This window comes from Crinia signifera, chromosome 9 (genome assembly GCF_055691185.1).
Source record: "Crinia signifera chromosome 9, ASM5569118v1, whole genome shotgun sequence".
In the NCBI taxonomy this organism is placed as follows: domain Eukaryota; kingdom Metazoa; phylum Chordata; class Amphibia; order Anura; family Myobatrachidae; genus Crinia; species Crinia signifera.
The window spans coordinates 51,550,330-51,569,701 of record NC_139225.1 but is presented as its reverse complement, the minus strand read 5'-3'; the positions used below and the strand labels follow the sequence as shown (position 1 = coordinate 51,569,701).

General features: G+C 46.6%; 1 protein-coding gene across 3 annotated transcripts in view; it reads left to right on the top strand.

Moving 5' to 3' along the window:
• GABRA3 (gamma-aminobutyric acid type A receptor subunit alpha3) overlaps positions 1-19,372 on the top strand; it is a 381,172-nt gene that overhangs the window by 99,676 nt on the left and 262,124 nt on the right. For all 3 annotated transcript variants that reach the window (XM_083159070.1, XM_083159071.1, XM_083159069.1), the window contains one exon: positions 5,219-5,340. In XM_083159070.1, coding sequence (XP_083015196.1) covers positions 5,219-5,340 — 122 coding nt within the window. The remainder of the gene's footprint in view (positions 1-5,218; positions 5,341-19,372) is intronic.

Sequence of the window (19,372 nt, the reverse complement as noted above, 5' to 3'; positions counted from 1 at the left end):
TTTCTGGAGTTAACCCCTAGCTGGGACTGCTGTTTAGGACAGCCACAGCGAGACCCTACTCTACCTCTGTTGACCCCCAAAGTTAGGTAACCGGTTCCTGCAGAGCTAGGCTTCGCCTGTAGCCACCACGTTTGGAAGGGCGAGTTAAGCCCGCCCTAACTCCGGTGCAGCCAGGAGTTATGATGGTACAAGGAACCGGGACCTCCTAATCTGACTACGGAACCTAACTGAAATTTAACAAAAAAGGCTAGCCAAACTAGCTACGCTGCTAAGCGCCAGCGACCTAGTTGCTTAACAACCAGCGACCGAGTCGCATACAGAATAAATAACACCACACAAAAGGCACACCACACATAAGACACTGAACTCGAAATAAGGTGCTGAGTGAACGACACCATACAAAGGTAACTGAAACGTGGCAACTGCCCAGGGCACCTCCTAGTAACCACAGAGGATTGCCCCAAAAATAAAGATAATCCCAAGGATGGGCCACAGATATAAAAGAACAAGGCTGGCCCCTAGAAGGGGTACTCACGGAGACCAGAACGGAACCACAGCAAAGGAAGCTTCAGGCAAAACTCCCCAGGTGCCGGAACAGCAGGGAGACCAGAGAAACCACTGTGACAGGTGCTATAACCAGCGAGGGTATGCTGGGCTGGCCTCCTTATGAAGAAACTCTGCGGCCTAGCCCGCCCAGCCTGTTTGAGAACAGCTGCTTCCAGATAGGAAGAATCCGCCTATCACAGCACCCTGCCTGAACACTTCCGCCGCTGCTCTCGGCGGCGTCCCCCGTTGCCACGCAATGGAGCTGCAGCGTCCGGCTGCCCGAGCCCCCTGGCGTCCCGGGTTACTAGGCGCCGTGATGACGGGCTATTCCTGCGCCCGGCCACCGGATCCCTGTCTGTGGTTGCCGGGCAACCCGGCCGCCTGGTGTTGTGACAGGGAGGACGTGCGACTGTGAGATGCCGCCACCCCGTCACAGACACTGCACGTCTGCTGTGTGAAACAGGGCTGGCGGCATGGAAGCCGGGTCAGGGGAGCTCCCACGTACGCCGGAGCACAGGTGATGGGGGGGAGACCAGAGGGGGGGGGGGGGTGACGGAGGGGGGCTCTAGAGGTGCTGCGCCAGTGGTGCACGCCTGGACACAACTGGCGCGCACCTATTCTAGATTAGTGGTATGCCCGGAAATTTTCCGTGAGAACCCGCTGCGGAAAATTTCCAGGCATACCACTCAAGTGACTTGTGAAGCTTGTATTTCCCCAGTGCTGAGTGGTGTCTTACCCCAGCTTAGTGGGAATATGCAGTCTACCTCTCAAGAACCAGACTGGGCTAGCTCCATAAAGACCATGCTGCAGGATGTGTCCTCTCAGATAGCTGCAAACACTGCTCAGACTCAAAAGGTCAGACAGGACCTTTCTGTTCTGTCAGCCAGAGTGGATAATTTAGCCCCCACTCCTACTCTCTCCCGTAAATGGGGCACAGAGGCTGTCCCTCCTGATACAGATGAGGAACCTGAAGTGGGGAAGGATTTAGATGAGCCCTTACAGGACTTGCAGCCTGCACTTAAAGGAACTGAACTGCTCATTATGGCCATTAGAGAAGTATTAGACCTCCCTTTAACTGAGTCTGTAGTGGAGGATCCATTATTTGGAGCCCAGAAAAAGCAGCCTATTGTTTATCCAGAACAGGCTAATCTGGAGGACACATTTAAGGTGGCTTGGAAATCCCCAGAACAAGCATTTTAAGCTCACAAAACTGCCTTCCCTTTCGAAACGGCTGGCCGAAAGTGTGGGAGGAGCCTCCTGTTGTTGACACGTCCTTGTCACGCTTGTCTAAAAAGGTGGTACTACCTGTACCAGGGTCTTCGGCTCTGAAGGACAGCTCTGATAAAAAGGTAGAAGCTACCCTTAAGGCTGTTTATACCACTAGCGGTGCATGTCAGCGCCCGGTACTGGCGAGTTGCTGGATAGCTAAGGCCGTCCATACTTGGGCCTCCCAGATATTGGAAGGCTTGCAGGGGGACATGACTGTGGCGCAGGTTTCAGAGAAACTGGGCCACATCCAAGACACGACAATGCACAAAAAGAATTAGGTGCAATAAATGCACGCAATTCTGCCATGGCGGTCTCCAGTGGGCGGCAGACACTGATTCGAAGCGTAGCGTGGAAAATCTCCCTTATACGGGAGACAGATTGTTTGGGAGTGTGTTGGATGATCTGATTTCAAAGGCTATTGCCGGGAAATCAACATTCCTCCCATCTACTCCCACTGTGCAGCACCGGCCCTTCTCAGGTCCCGTGCAGTAGTCCTTTCGGGCCAACAGATTCCGCCAGAAGGCGAGAGGTGGCTCCAATGTGCAGAAGGGTTCCCGGACAAAGTTCCTTAAGGCCGCAGCCCCTGCAGCCCAGGATCGTAGCTCTGGAGCTACCGCATCCAAGCCCTCTGCATGATGGGCCAGAACCACCACGAGTTTTACTCGAGGTGGGAGCTCATCTGCTTCACTACACCCAGGTGTGGGAGGCGTCCTGTACTATCCTTGGGTGTGGACTCTGATTTTGCATGGCTACAAGCTAGAGTTTGCAAAACTGCCCCCGCACAGATTCTTCAAATCAGGGCTACCAGCATTGAGAGAGACTCAGGCCACCCTGTTACAGGCGATACAGTGACTATTGCTGTCTTGGGTAGTTATCCCTGTCTTTCCTCAGGAAAGTGCTGGGTTACTACTCCAACCTATTTGTAGTACTGAAACTGGATGGTTCGGTACGGCCAATTCTAAACTTAAAGTCTTTCAATCCATTCCTAAAGGTAGCTACTTTCCGGATGGAGTCCCTTCTGGCAGTCATATCGGGATTAGAGCAGGGAGAATTCCTAGCATCCCTTGATGTGAAGGAGGCTTATCTGCACATCCCAATATGGGTCCCACATCAGGCATTCCTGCGGTTTGCCATTCTGGAGGACCATTATCAATTGGTCTGTCCACTGCTTGTATTCAGAAAGGTGATGGCGGAGATGATGGTCTTACTCAGAAAGAGGGGGATAAACATCATACCCTATCTGGACGACCTCCAGCAAGGTTGGAGGAGGCTTTGAATCTCAGGTTCTACACAGGTCCTCATTGCACACAGGTGGTTACATTGCACACAGGTGGCACACTTGGCCGCGTGCAAGTCTCTGTCCATCAATGCATCCGGGTTCTGGGCAAGATGGTTGCCTCTTTTGAGGCGATCTCATATGGGAGGTTCCATACTGGCCTGTATGCTCCTGCAGTCTCTCAGTTTATCAAATATATTGATTGGGTAAATATCGATCCCTTGCTATACTGGCCTGTCTGCTCCTGCAGTCTCGCAGTTTATCAAATATATTGATTGGGTAATCCAAGACAGTGCTAATATTATTTCTAGTTTTTAGTGCTCTTGTATAAGTTTGAAACTATTTTTTTCTTCAAGTGTTGGCAATCTGCTATTTGACTGTTTGTTTATATTGGAGTTTTATTGCCTGCCTTGTAATTGGGGAGGGGTGGATTGCTCAGGCTTTGCTTCACATGGACAGGATCCATCATTCATAAGGGAGCTTCACTAGGCTGTTGTAGCCTGGGCTGTTGGGATATTTTAGAAGGGTTGATTTAAAAGGGTTCTATAATGAAACAACAAATTGAGGACTTATTCAGGACTTAAACAGATGAAACATTTGGGTAAAATTACCCAAATTGGCCTAGGATGAAAGACACATCATGCTTACTTCCCTTCTAAATCAGAACAAATCCATCAGTGCCATAAGGTCAGAAATGGCAGAAAACAGTGGAAACCAAGTACACCCTTTTACTGTCTGGTGAAGTCTGGCCAGCAGTGGTCTTCATCGAAGAATTGTGGCCAAAAAGGCATACCTTTTGATGTCGAAACAAGGCCGAGTGCCTCAACTAAGTATGGAAGCATACAGTAAGAACTGGGTGGCCCGGTATCTAATAATATAACTGACATGTTGTCAGTGATTCATTGTGTGACTGTGTGATCGCTCTGACACTAGCTTCCTCTTCAGTCAATTGTTGTTTTTTTGTTTTTTTAAATACTACAAGTACGCTTATTGATCTCTTTCTGCCCCAAATTGTGTAATAGAGCGGATGCTCCTTGATGGTTAACATCCCTACATCTTACTGTGACTTTACGAACACAACAAATGGCTTAAGTTATCACTAATAAGAACTGGATTTCCAGGCATGACAATGGCATTCTTCTTATTTCAGGAAAGAACTGCTTCCACTGGTACCTGACTTACACAAACAACTAATTGTCAACATCATTATTGCTGGCATCACCTACAAAATTATCCCCTCATCTTGTTGCATTTCTATAGTATCATTCTCATTTTCTATGTCAGCATGTTGATTTGTGATACTCATCCCTGCATTTGCAAAGGGGTCACAAATTATGGAAGAATGCTTCTCTACAAGTACAGTATCAAAAAGGTCAGGCTCATACATGCTCCTCAGGGGTTTGTCACATGTCTGAACAGTTTTTTTTCCAGCACTGATTCTAAAGCTGCAGCCTATCCACTATCCTTCATCCTGCCCTGCTGCCCCTGGTTACAAGGTGAAATCAAAGGATACAGGGTGATGGAGATTGTTTGAGGATGCAGCAACACCACAGGGAAGGAATGCAATAGGTTGTCAATTGCTACAGTTGTGACCAGAGAATACTACAGTTGTGTGGGGTAATGGTTCATAGGTCACTTAGACACCACCTAAGTTGCTTTTTTTTTTCTTCAAAATATTAAGTAATCCTTTAATTTCAAATGACAATTTCAGAAAAATTTGTTGAAAAAAAGTGGTTAAAATGTAATTCCCTCTGAAACTGAAGTGTGTTACGATAGCGTCTTAAATTTTCCTTAGGTTCATTTCCTTGGATTTGTCAGTCTAGTTAGGGAGTCCCAATTTGTTTAAGCAGTGAAGATATTGCTTTGTAAAAACACTTCTCATTTGCATATTTGTATGTCAGGAAGAGATGCATTTACAGCTCAAAGTACCAAACAATCATTGGCTAAGTGATGTACAGTTTACCGATAACTGATGCAGAAAACTAATAATGTGATATTGGGCTGTCCCCTGCAATCATAGCCATTAAAGCGCATGTCTGGACAGTGATACAGAAATATTGGGTAATTATTATAATAAGGTTGTGTTATGCAGATATATCATGTGATTCTCCTTCTCATTCTGCACAGGTTATCTCCTAAACATGCGCCTGAAGTTTATGATGACAGCAGGGATAATATCACCTTATTCACCAGAATCCTGGATCGACTTTTGGATGGATATGATAACAGACTAAGACCTGGCCTTGGAGGTAAGAAAGTGAAACAGTTTGGATTTTAATTATTTCATAACAATTGTGGTAACATAGCAAATAAAACATTGATCTAAAGTTTAATACTTAGAATCAATTGTAAAAATTGATACTCTTTTAAGAACCACAAGTGACTTTATGGTCCCACTGGTACTTATGGTCCCCCTGTAAATATAAAAATAAAGACAAACCAGATAGGTGGAGAATGCTGTACATACTTGCTGACTTTATTTTCACCTCTCCAGGAGAAGCCGGGAGAGGCAACACATCAAGAGGGGGGGGCAAGACTGAGATCACTTGGCCCCGCCCCATGCCATAAATCTCTGTGATTTTGCGGCCCGTGGAGAAGGGGCGTGGCTTAAATGTCTCAAAAGGTCGCTACCATGCCATTTCAGCCCCTCTCTGCGGACCCGCAATTTGCAGTAATTGAATCAGGGAGGAAGGGGAGTGCGGGGCTCTGGCCAGCAAGCAGTAGACTTGCCCAACTTTCTGGGGGGGGGGGCCCTCGGCGGAACCGATTTTTGGGAGCAACCCGGCCATTCCAGGGGGTTAGGCAAGCCTGATGCTGTATGATAACATTTGTATAAAGAAGGAGGGCACCGGTCTTTGAGCTCTTTTGCATGGCCGCTGCCCTCCCCTAGGTCTTTTGTAATTTTCCCTCTGCATCTGGACCTAAGGGGTAGCAGGAGCTCTTCTCAGCAACTTCTCCCCGTATCTCAGTTTAGTCACCCTTTCTGTAGATGTTTATCCACAACTTCTAGAATACAAAAATCAGAAATAGGATGAAGGTTATTTACATAAAACAACAAATGATCAGTGGAGGAGAGGGAAAGTGAAGTGTGAGCAGGGCGAGCAGAGTTAAACAGGAAGAGAGAGAGGGCCAGATGTATCAAGCTTCAAATGTGATAAAATGGAGAGTGATAAACAGCCAGCCAATAAGCTCCTACCTGTCATGTTACAGGCTGGTTTTGAAAAATGTTCCCGGTAATTTGGCCCGGGAACCTTGCACACCAGCGCTAGATGCGAGTTGTTCCCGGGGCCAACCCAGGAATTCAGGCTGGTGTGAAAGGGGTATAATGTACTCTGCTGTTTGTAATGTAAGTGCATGCAGTCAGTGCCAGAATAAGGTCTAAAAGGGCCTGGAGCTGAAAATGATCAAGGGCCTATTATGCGCAATAATAGGGGTTGTGGCCAGCACCTAATAATGTGGGAGGCGTGACCAGTGTTCTGTTTGGGTGGTCTGCTCATGGGTGTGTCTCTATTTATGTAAATACTTTCAACTAATTATATATGCCTGGAAAAGGCAAGGAGATATATTGGTGGGTTCCCTCCAAAGGTGCACCCGCAGGATGCCGATGTCCTAAGACACTTGCGGGGTGAGATGGCACTCCAGTCATAAAAAAAAATACTGAAAGCCGAAACTTGGTAGACAACATTTCAGCACCTTTTATGTGGTCACCTAAGTTTACCACACCATATACCCCTTATACAGATCATGCAACACAATAGTAACCCCCTTATACTGTACTTGCCTCATACATTATGCCACATGGAATGAGCCAAAATTCACACTATGGCACACGGATTCAGTCAAAATTCACGTTATGCCACACAGATTAAGGCAAAATTCACATTTTGCCACATGTATTGAGCCAAAATACACACTATACCAGCAAGGAGTTTTAAACAAGGATCAAAGAAGAGTTGTCTCTATGTGGTGCATCTAAGAAAATACACAGTAAGACATAACTTTTAATTTTTATCTTTTAAAACCAGTAGCGAAATAAAAAAAAGGGACATATAATACATACAACAATTATGACACAGGACATGTGTTTTTTAAAAAGGATATTCTGTATCCTCACAACGTGGGGCCCTAAAAGACTCCCTAATCAGAATTAATACTCAAATATAGCTTTATGTTAATGATGTTTATTTTGTCTGTTAATAATGTTTAAATCATATACGGAGTACTTGAGATATACTCGAATTGATGTTAGAGGTGCTTGATACATTAAGCTTTTCTCCCCATACAGCGGGAGCAATATTGGATATGATCTCCAATACTACAGCCGATAGCGTGAACAGTAAATGATAGTGGGAAGCACAATGTGGCTAGTCAGCCGTTAAGATATATGGCGTGCTAGAAAGCTTCTTACACTAAATCTGCCGCTCACCCGGTCTGCTCAATAGCGTATACACGGGGAGACGGTCTCACTGAATACAGCGTCACCCGCCTAGAGCCCGGCTTGGTACTGATTGCGTCTATTAGCAATGCCGTCAGGACGCCTATGCGGCTGGAGCTTGTAAGACACGGTGCTATTGAGTAGCATGCCGTGTCACTGGCCGGTCTCTCTGTGGGTCAGACCGCCAGAACGCACCTCTGATATTTTAAGCTAAACAGATCAAAATACATTCATTGGGAGTGGGGGGGAGTGGGGCACACACACGAAGTGTACAGGTCGGCGTACGCTTCGCTAATGAGCTTCCTCAGGACCAACCTGAGGGGCTGCAGGGAGTCCATTAAGTACCTGCCTTCCAATAAATATTCATTATGCGTCTGAGTCATGTGAGTGTATTCAAATCAGGGAAAATTCCCTATTTACAGATTGGAATGTGATCTGGCAGTCTGTATTGTGGTTGTATACGGACAGATCAAAATCTGTCATGCCTGTCATTTGGAGAATTGCGAGACATAGTGTTTTACACTGCTCTCTCGAGGAATCCAAGAGTTATCATAATGATTTTGTAGATAATCAACAAATAGGAAAAAGAATACGGAGATAGTAAGATTTTTATATTGTGTTATCTGGCTGTTTGATTTAGCGCTTAAGAAAATGTGGGTGTTTAGGATATATACGTAAATCGGAGTAAAATAAGCCGGCTTAATATCATCTCCGCATTTTTTATGAGATGTTCAAAATTATGAGGGTTCACACACGATACATTGATGCACGGTTAAAGAAGGGAAATGCTGCGTTGTGAAAGATAAATTTATAGACCTTTCAGGTAATAGATACAAATATATAAAGATGGATGATACATAGTTTTTATATATCAGGCGCGAATTTTTTCCTCTATGATGCGTTATGGTACATATCAGCTGTACTATGGTAACTATCAGTTCTAATTTTAACTCTGGTAGTTTTGTGTTGGAATGGAAAAAGGATACTGGTGTTGTTAGTAAACAATACTCTATCGATATTGTCAGTAGTGAAGAAACAGGGAATTGATGGTATATCTATATTTCAAAAAAAACATTGTCATCTGACATTAACAGAACCCTAGTTGCCGTGGGTTTCGTGAGAGTCTGTTATTGTCTCTTAAATTGTTAAAAATTTGAAATATGAGGAGGCAGGAGTCAGTTCCATATATTTAGTAATGGGGAAAGAATAATATGACCCGTTGAGTGATATTTGGTGTTGAATTCGTGATCATTAATAGGGGTATTGAAGTGGTGGATGTGTCCCCAACCTTCCACATATTGGTGTGTCCTGGTTGACATGTGATATATTTAGACACGTGTTCCAGTGCACCCAAAACGGAGAGCAGAGGACACCTCCACCATGGCAAATAGGAGGAAAAGATGGGGGGGGGGGATATGTAAGGGGTGGATGGGAAGAAGGAGGACAGTGGTGAGTAGAATATCTATACTTCATTGGGATACTCCTGGAAGTTAGATATCTGTGATGATGAAAAAAAATGGGATGTGCAAGGGCTAAAAAATGGGTATATGGGCAATGTTTGTATTCTAGAGATAAAGAGTTATTAGAAATACAAATATGTGTACGGGAAACGAAAGTTCCTAAAGAGATGTCATAGTGATATTCAGTGGAAAATTGGTGACTTCAGTAATATAATACAATATGTTGTTCACATCGGTAAGTATCAGTGTACAGGAGGAATAGGTCCAGGAGTGAGTGGAGGTGATTATATTGTGGGTTTTAAAGATTTCTGACAAGCGCCTCCCATCAAGAAAAGGGAATGATATAAAGCAAAGTACTGGATGAGCTTGATTTACAGAAAAATTGTATAATTATTTTCCTCATTAAGTCCCCTGGGGACATGGTATCCATCAAAAAAATTAGGCGAGTTTCTCTTTTAAGGAGTTCCTTGTCCCAGTCTCCTTGGCGGATGCCCATGGAGATCTTTGTCATTCCATATGCTTTAAGGCCTTGAGGGCTACCCTGATGGCATCTGAAAAAATGTTTGGCCACTGGCGTGAGTGTTTTAAAACTTTGTTGATCTTTTGATGCATTTTTGATGCTCAGGAGATGTTCTGATAACCTTTTCTTCAGTGGTCTACGAGTTCTTCCAATATAATATTTCCCGCAGGGGCATTCCAGATTGTATATTACCCCTGCGGTGTCACATGTGATGTATTCTTGTATCCGCCATTCTTTTTCGAATCTGTCTGTGTAAGAGTTGCAAGGAATCATGTACGTACAGATTTTGCATGTGCCACACTTAAAGGATCCTTGTTTGTGTATCTTGGCTTTACCACCTTTGTCAAGGTGGCTGTGCACTAGTATGGCTTTTCAATTTTTACTTCGTCGCCAACTAATGTCTACTCTGTCCCCAAGGACTTGTTCAAGGTCTTTGTCTGTTTTTAAAATATCCAGATGTTTATTCAAAACCTGCTGCACCTCTCGCCACTCTTTGCAGGAAGTGCCGATAAATCTGATCTTCTCATTGGGGTCAGTGGCATGTTCCTTGGGACGAAGGAGATTTTCTCTTTCATATTGATTCACTGATTTCCTTGCTTTCTGCACAGATCGCTTGCTGTAACCTCTGTTTTTCAATCTGATATCAAGTTCATCTTTTTTTTTTTTCATAAGTGTCTGCACGAGAACAATTGCACTCGGTTCGCAGGTACTCTCCTTTAGGGAGACCTTTGACCACAGATGGAAAATGTGCACTCTTGTTGTGAAGTAAAGAATTGGTCGAAGTATTTTTACGAAACATTTCTGTAGTTAGAGATCCATTTGCTTCAACAATGATCCGGAGGTCTAGATATTCTACCTCCTTTTGACTGTGGTGGTATGTAAGTCTGAGGTTCAAGTCATTGTTGTTAAGTTTGTTCAGGAATTCAACAAAGAGATCAATTTCGCCCTCCCATATTAGGAGCAAATCATCTATGTATCTTAACCAGATAAGGATGTGTTGTGTATACATTTCATGATCGTCTGTGAAGACCACCTCTCGTTCCCACCATCCCAGGTACAGGTTTTCATACGTGGGGGCACAAGTACTCCCCATCGCAGTCCCCTGCACCTGGAGGTAGAACTGGTCTTCACAGACAAAGTAATTCTTTGTTAGGACAAATTGCAGTAGTTTCCCAATGAAGTTTTGTAGTGGAGTCTCTTTATCCATACTTAAAAAGTACTCTGCTGCCTGTATACCATGTTTGTGTATGATGCTGGTATACAGGCTCTCCACATCACAGGTGATGAGCCATGTGCCTGGATTCAAAGTATTGCCATGTATTTTATTTAAAATGTCCATGGTGTCCCGCACATAGGAGGGTAGTGTTAGGACGAATTTTCTAAGATGGTAATCCATAAATTGTCTGGCTCTCTCAGTCAACCCCCCTATGCCGGACACAATGGGTCTGCCTGGTGGTTTGACTTTATCTTTGTGCACCTTTGGAAGTAGGTACAGGGTGGGGATCTTGATGTGTTTTACCTCTAAAAAGTCGTATTGTGTTTTGGTGATGACTCCATTGTTTTTTGCATGTTCAAACATTTTTTGGTATGACTCCAAATAATTTTCTGTAGGATTAAGGGGGAAATTTACCAATATGAAAAACCTAGTTTTTCGTATTGGTATTTTCCCTACGACTGCATACGACTGTTTAAGTCGTATGCAAAGTCGTGTTCCGGAGGATCAGTTACAAAGCAGTCATATACGACTGCTTTGTAACCCACCGATGTCGTAGGAATTCGTATTAGCGGCCGTATATACGGCCGCTAATACGAATTATTTGTAGCAGTCTGCACGGATCAGTCAGATCCGTGCAGGCTGCAGTGTGTAAAAAAAAATAGAAAAATAAATAAATTTAAAAAAAAAAACGGCGTGGGGTCCCCCCCACAGCCGAAACCAGCACCAGGCTGACAGAGCCTGGAGCCGGTAATTAAAAATCAGGGAACCCGACAAATAGGGGTTCCCCGATTTTTAACAACCAGCCCCAGGCTCCTGCTCTGGGGCTGGTTCCCAAAATACGGGGGACAAAATGACTAGGGGTCCCCCGTATTTTAAGAACCAGCCCCAGGCAAAACCAGCCAGCAGGGTAATGCCACAGCCGGGGGGAGACTTTTTATGCAAGTCCCCCCGGCCAAAGCATTCATCCCTACCGACCAGTCAGCCTGGCCAGGGGCCCTGGGGGAGTGGGGACCCCCCAATAAAGGGGTCCCCCCCCCTCCAGGACTTACCTGACCAGGCTGAAGCCTGGTGCTGTCCTCGATGCCCCTGGGCGGTGGGCATCGAGCTGATGGTATGGTGTAAAAAATAGAATAAAAACCATTGTCTTTTACTGGTGAACTATGAGTCCCAGCAAGCCTCCCCCGCAAGCTGGGACTTGGAGAACCACAAGTCCCAGCCTGCGGGGCATTAAAGGGCCCGCTGGGTCTTGTAGTTCCACAGTAAAAGAAAGAGTTAAATAAATACACTGACACACGTGAAAAATAAAAGTTTAATACATACATAACACATACATACTGATACTTACCTTTCTTGATCCCGTAGGTAGCCCTGGTCCTGATGTCCTGTGTCGTCCATGTCGGCTGTCTGCGTCGTCCTCCAGGTCCATGTCGACGGTCCGTGTCATCCTCCAGGTCCATGGCGGTGTCCGGGTCCGAAGAAATCCATGTTGGAGCTGTGGAAGGAAATCCTACTCACCTGGTCCTGCGCTGAAGAAGTCTTCTCTTGATCCGAGGTAGTCCAGGTAATCTTCATGCTGTCGCCGGTCCCCGCTGTCTGCGCTGTCTCTGCATCGCGCTGAGGAGAGATGCTGAAGTTTCATATTCGGCGCCTCTCCTCAGACTGAATTCTATTGGCCGCCTAGCAGGCCAATCAGGAGCCGAGAAAGTCGGCTCCTGATTGGCCTGCTAGGCGGCCAATAGAATTCAGTCTGAGGAGAGGCGCCGAATATGAAACTTCAGCATCTCTCCTCAGCGCGATGCAGAGACAGCGCAGACAGCGGGGACCGGCGACAGCATGAAGATTACCTGGACTACGTCGGATCAAGAGAAGACTTCTTCAGCGCAGGACCAGGTGAGTAGGATTTCCTTCCACAGCTCCAACATGGATTTCTTCGGACCCGGACACCGCCATGGACCTGGAGGACGACACAGACCGTCGACATGGACCTGGAGGACGACGCAGACAGCCGACATGGATGACACAGGACATCAGGACCAGGGCTACCTACGGGATCAAGAAAGGTAAGTATCAGTATGTATGTGTTATGTATGTATTAAACTTTTATTTTTCACGTGTGTCAGTGTGTTTATTTAACTCTTTCTTTTACTGTGGAACTACAAGACCCAGCGGGCCCTTTAATGCCCCGCAGGCTGGGACTTGTGGTTCTCCAAGTCCCAGCTTGCGGGGGAGGCTTGCTGGGACTCATAGTTCACCAGTAAAAGACAATGGTTTTTATTCTATTTTTTACACCATGCCATCAGCTCGATGCCCACCGCCCAGGGGCATCGAGGACAGCACCAGGCTTCAGCCTGGTCAGGTAAGTCCTGGAGGGGGGGGACCCCTTTATTGGGGGGTCCCCACTCCCCCAGGGCCCCTGGCCAGGCTGACTGGTCGGTAGGGATGAATGCTTTGGCCGGGGGGACTTGCATAAAAAGTCTCCCCCCGGCTGTGGCATTACCCTGCTGGCTGGTTTTGCCTGGGGCTGGTTCTTAAAATACGGGGGACCCCTAGTCATTTTGTCCCCCGTATTTTGGGAACCAGCCCCAGAGCAGGAGCCTGGGGCTGGTTGTTAAAAATCGGGGAACCCCTATTTGTCGGGTTCCCTGATTTTTAATTACCGGCTCCAGGCTCTGTCAGCCTGGTGCTGGTTTCGGCTGTGGGGGGGACCCCACGCCGTTTTTTTTTTTATTTATTTAATTTTTCTATTTTTTTACACCGAAGCCTGCACGGATCTGACTGATCGGTGCAGGCTAAAACGCAAATACGACATGAAAATGGTGTTCTATTTTCCTGTCGTATTTGCGTGGGTGTTTTACACCACTAAGCAGCCGTATTATCAGTACGGCTGCTTAGTAAATCAGAAACCACCATTCTTTTGAATGGTGATTTCTGTCGTATTCTATCGATGGTGTAGACATTCGTATTTGTAAATACAAATACGAATGTTCCATCTTTAGGACTACGAATTGTTGTATTTTTGGGATTGTAAATCCCGAAAATACAAATTCGTAAAAAAAAGGTGTATTTCTGCCTACGAATACACCTTTTTTCTACGAATCCATTTTGGTAAATTTCCCCCTTAATGTCAATTTCCTATAGCAATTTTTATCTCCCAATTGTCGTGCAAGTTCTTCCCTATATCCATTCCTGGACCAGAGAACTATGTTCCCCCCCTTTATCGGAGGGTTATATAATTGTATCATCCCTGTCACGATCCGGGTATTACGTCAGGTCATCTTACCGGCTAAGTGCCTCCGCAGGCTCAGCTTGCGATTCAGATCTCATCACAGCCGGCGTCCTGGCTGCCGTGCGCCATCATCGCTGTCATCCTCCAGTCCTCTCAGCGCTGCTGAGTCTGCGGCTGCGCGGCGCACCGCTTCCTCCACCGCAGAGACAGTGTCCAGTGCACGGCAATCTGCCTGTCCGCCGCCATTGCTCCCTGCCATGAGCATGGCGCATACAAACAGTCTTTCCTGCCATAGCCTGACATGGGGGCTGCCATGTTTTCCCAGTCACATGTCAATCCTGTCCAATCCTGTTTGTTCTGATCTCCCGGTCATACCTGCCCGGCCAATCCTGGCCACACAGTGGGTATAAGTATGCTGGGAGCTCTCAGATCAATGCTAGTTCTTCAGTTGTCATTTGTCTATGCAAGTGTTAAGTGCTGGTGCATGTTCTCCATTGCTGCAGTGTGTTCCAGGTATTCCATCTCCTGAGAAGTCTGGGTATTCCATCTCCGTGATCCACTATCCGCTGCCCAGCAATCCAAACCTAGCTCCAGGACCTTGGTCCTATTCGATGTTCCACCATCGGTCCTGAAGTCCGATATTCCGGACCCACATTCTACAGCTTCCGTCCTTTGTTCCGGACCTACAGTCTCAACTACAGTCCGTCATTCCGGACTCACAGCTCCATCTTCAATCCGATATTCCGGATCCGATGTTCCACCATCGATTCCATCATTCCACCCAGCTGTAAAGTATCACTATCTACAGTGACTGTATATATTCCATCATTGCATACTTTACTGCCTGTACCGTGACAACCATCTGCATAATAAATCTGGTTGTACTTTTACCTCTGTCTGATTACTGGCTCTGGGTGCACTGTCTCGCATCACATGCAAAAGGGTCCTCTACAACCTCCCCGGTTCAGGTACCGGTCCAGGTCCCCACCAGAGGTCTCAGTCTCTGCGACTCAGACCCCTGGTGTGACAATCCCATTCTTTGATTTCCTTTAGAGCTCTCCTTTCTGATACATTTAAATTGTCCTCACTCTGAAAGAGATGTTTGTTTCGCTCAATCTGGTCCAGATCACGACTCACCATCTCTAAGGCGTCCTGACAGCATTGCTAATAGCCGCAAACAGTACCAAGCCGGGCACTAGGCGCGTGACGCTGTACCCGGTGAGACCGTCTCCCCGTGTATACGCTATTGAGCAGACCGGGTGAGCGGCAGATTTAGTGTAAGAAGCTTTCTAGCACGCCATATATCTTAACGGCTGACTAGCCACATTGTGCTTCCCACTATCATTTACTGTTCACGCTATCGGCTGTAGTATTGGAGATCATATCCAATATTGCTCCCGCTGTATGGGGAGCAAAGCTTAATGTATCAAGCACCTCTAACATCAATTTGAGTATATCTCAAGTGCTCCGTATATGATTTAAACATTATTAATAGAGATAAGCGGGTCCGGATCCCCGAGATCCGACAGATCCGAATATCGGGGATTCGGGCCAGATCCGAGCCGGCTCGGGAGTTCCCGCCTGAATTCCGGACCAATAACGAGGCCGAACGTCATCATCGCGCTGTCGGATTCTCGCGGGAGCGGGATCTTATAAAAGACGCACGCGCGCCCCGCCATCTTCACTCTAATCTTGGAGAGGGAAGAGGGTGGTTGGGAAGTTCCATGTGCTCCGTGCTGTGCTCTGTGCCATGTGCTCCGTGCTGTGCTGTGCTCCGTGACCTGCCCTGTGCCCTCACTGCCCTGTGCTGTGCTCCGTGACCTGCCCTGTGCCCTCACTGCCCTGTGCTGTGCTCCGTGCCATGTGCTCCGTGCTGTGCTGTGCTCCGTGACCTGCCCTGTGCCCTCACTGCCCTGTGCTGTGCTCCGTGACCTGCCCTGTGCCCTCACTGCCCTGTGCTGTGCTCCGTGACCTGCCCTGTGCCCTCACTGCCCTGTGCTGTGCTCCGTGACCTGCCCTATGCCCTCACTGCCCTGTGCTGTGCTCCGTGACATGCCCTGTGCCCTCACTGCCCTGTGTTGTAGACTTGAGAGTCAGTGACTGTTTATAGGCCTGAGCCCTGTAGTGTGATTTAACTAACTAGGTGCTGCAGTGCTCACACGCAGGGGCTGCAGTGTCCACTGTCCAGGGGCTGTACTGTGGCCCGTGCCCTGTTGTGATTTATTTAGCCCTAAGCCCTGTGTTGTGATTTATTTAGCCCTGAACCCTGTGTTTTTTGTGATTTAACTAACTAACTCAGTGCTGCAGTGCTCACACGCAGGGGCTGCAGTGCTGCTGAGTAGTACACTGTGTACAGGGGCAGCAGTAATACAAGGGGCTGTGTCCAGTGTGACGGCCTATATCTTATCCATTGTCCAGTGTCACGAGTCACTCACAGGACAGGACACAGGATATATTGTCGTCACACTGGACACTGGATAGATGTTGTCACACTGGACACATGATATATGTCGTCACACTGGACACAGGATATGTCGTCAGTCGTCACACAGGACAGGACACAGCATATATGTCGTGTGACGACTGACGACATATCCTGTGTCCAGTGTGAGGACATATATCATGTGTCCAGTGTGACGACATCTATCCAGTGTCCAGTGTGACAACAATATATCCTGGGTCCAGTGTCACAAGTCACAACATATATCCTGTGTCCAGTGTGACATGTAATGTGTGCCGGCATATATCCTGTGTCCAGCGTGACATATATCCATTGTCCAGTGTGACGACATATATCCAGTGTCCAGTGTACAGGAGCTGTGTCCAGGGGCGGTGTCCAGAGGCTGTGTCCAGTGTGACGGCTGTGTCCATTGTCCAGGGGCTGTGTCCAGTGTGACGGCTGTGTCCAGTGTACAGGAGCTGTGTCCAGAGGCTGTGTCCATTGTCCAGGGGCTGTGTCCATGGTGACAGGCTGTGTCCAGTGTCCAGGGGCAGTGTCCAGTGTCCAAGGGGCTGTGTCCAGTGTGACAGGCTGTGTCCATTGTAAAGTAAGAAAAAGAAATAAAAGTAATATATAAAATAAAAACACATTTTTGGAGGATGATGGAGGAGGAAATAGTGGGAGTGCTGAAGCTGCTACCACCAGTCATGACAAGGCCGATACCTCTTTGTATTTGCTGTTTGGAGCATTTCTCTTTTTTTGGGATAGTTTATTAAACTGCCACCCTGTCTGCCCCTGCAGTGCCGCTCTGCCAGGTTGGAAGTGTAAGGTCCACATGTATGTGATGCCGACTGCTGTCGCTTAGCTTAGCTTACAGTTAATTTTGTAAGCTGTGAAGTGATCAAAATTGACTAGAAATGAGTGGAAACTAATGTTATTGAGGTTAATAATACTTTAGGGGCAAAAACAGGCCCAAATTCTGTTATTTTAGCCATTTTTAGCATTTTTTCATAAAAATCCAGATCCAAAACCAAAACCCACAAGGGTGGTTTTGCCAAAACCAATCCAGATCCAAAACACGAAGGGAGATCCAGATCCAAAACCAAAACCCGAAAAAGTGGCCGCCGCACATCTCTAATTATTAACAGACAAAATAAACATCATTAACATAAAGCTATATTTGAGTATTAACTCTGATTAGGGAGTCTTTTGGGTCCCCACGTTGTGAGGATACAGAATATACTTTTTAAAAAACACATGTTCTGTGTCATAATTGTTGTATGTATTATATGTCCCTTTTTTATTTTTTACTGGTTTTAAAAGATAAAAATTAAAAGTTATGTCTTACTGTGTATTTTCTTAGGTGCACCACATAGTGACAACTCTTCTTTGATCCTTGTTCAAAACTCCTTGCTTAAATTAATTTGTCCAGTGGTAGCACACCCCGAGAATAATAAACCCAATTTTTGCACCATCCGAAATATCGGGGTCCACCAAAAACTATTTCCTTATTTCACTATCCTGTGCGATTAACAAAACCCCCCTTTCTTATTACACACTATACCAAACAGATTGAGCAATAATGCACAATATGCTTCATAAATTGGGGCATTGCGTGCCAAAGGCGCGTATTAAAAATTTACACCATAATGCCCATTACATGTTAAGCCACACACCATAATGTCCATTACCTATTATGCCAAACACCATAATGCCTATTAAAAATGATTCTACATAAGTGCTGCTTACCTACAGATGTAGCCCCTGTCATCTCTGGTGAGCGCCGACGGACAGGGGCTACACTGAACTGGGACGCGTGTGCGTCTCACGCTCACGCGCGTCCCAATCCTCTGTCGGTGGAGCAGCAGCATCCTGCCCGTCTCCGCTTCAGGGAGAAAGGCAGGGTTAGGGGGGTCGGGCGGCGAGGGGGACCGACGGGGGAGGCGGCGGGGATCTGGGGGAATCTCCGTTGCCACAGGGCCTGCGAGCGTCTTGTGCACGCACCCCCCCCGTTTACATGCTCATTGACACGGGTTCCATGCTCGTTGCCATGTGGGATTACATGCTCATTGCCAAGGGGGAATACATGCTCACGGTAACTGGGGGACAGCCGCCACCGGCGCAGAAATGACAGCCATTGAAAGCCGGGCAGAGAGCAGGGGGCTGTATTCAGAGCACTGCAGGTCCCGGCTATTTGAAATAATACCCCTTTCACACCAGAAAATGCAGGGACTGGCCACTTTTACATCAGCCTAGTCCCTGCATATTCTGGTGTGAGGGGAGAAAAAACCACCCCCCACCCCCTTTAAACAACCAGCTATATCTTCGGAACCAACTGACGCAGTTACATGTATCATATTGAAGAACTTTTAAGTGGGCTTCGAATGATTTTGGTCCCGTGAAACTGGGCCATTTAGTTCCAGAGAAATCTGTCCTCAAACAACATGAACAGTTGTAAAATTACATTTCAGAAATGAAAAAATTGGTTTACCCGCAATATCTCTAGAACCAATTAACCCATATGTACCAGCCCGGTATCAGAAGGCCCAGCAATTTGAATTCAACTGAGATCAACCTCGAGCTTCTGTGATGCTGGAGGGGGAACTGGCAGCTGTTGGAACCAGGTGGGGGTGTCCCATGTTATGGGGAAAACGTTCCAGATTTGCCTGGCAGTATCTCTGGTTCCCGGGGGGCTAGCAACACGGGGCCGGGCTCGTTGGAAAGCCCTGGCCCTCAGTTACTATATGTACAGTGGGCCTGGAGCTGTAGCTCCAACAGACCCATTGTTAATCATCCGGCCCTGTGTGCTGTGTGTGTATGTTCAATGTTTGTATATGTATGTTTTCAGTGTGTTTGCGTATGTGTGTTTGCAGTGTTTTTATGTGTGCAGTGTGTGCAAGCGTAGTAGTAGGACAGTGAGCCAGGAGAGGGGGAAAGGCAGAATCAGCATAATATATAATAGTTGTCAGATTATTATGGGCCTT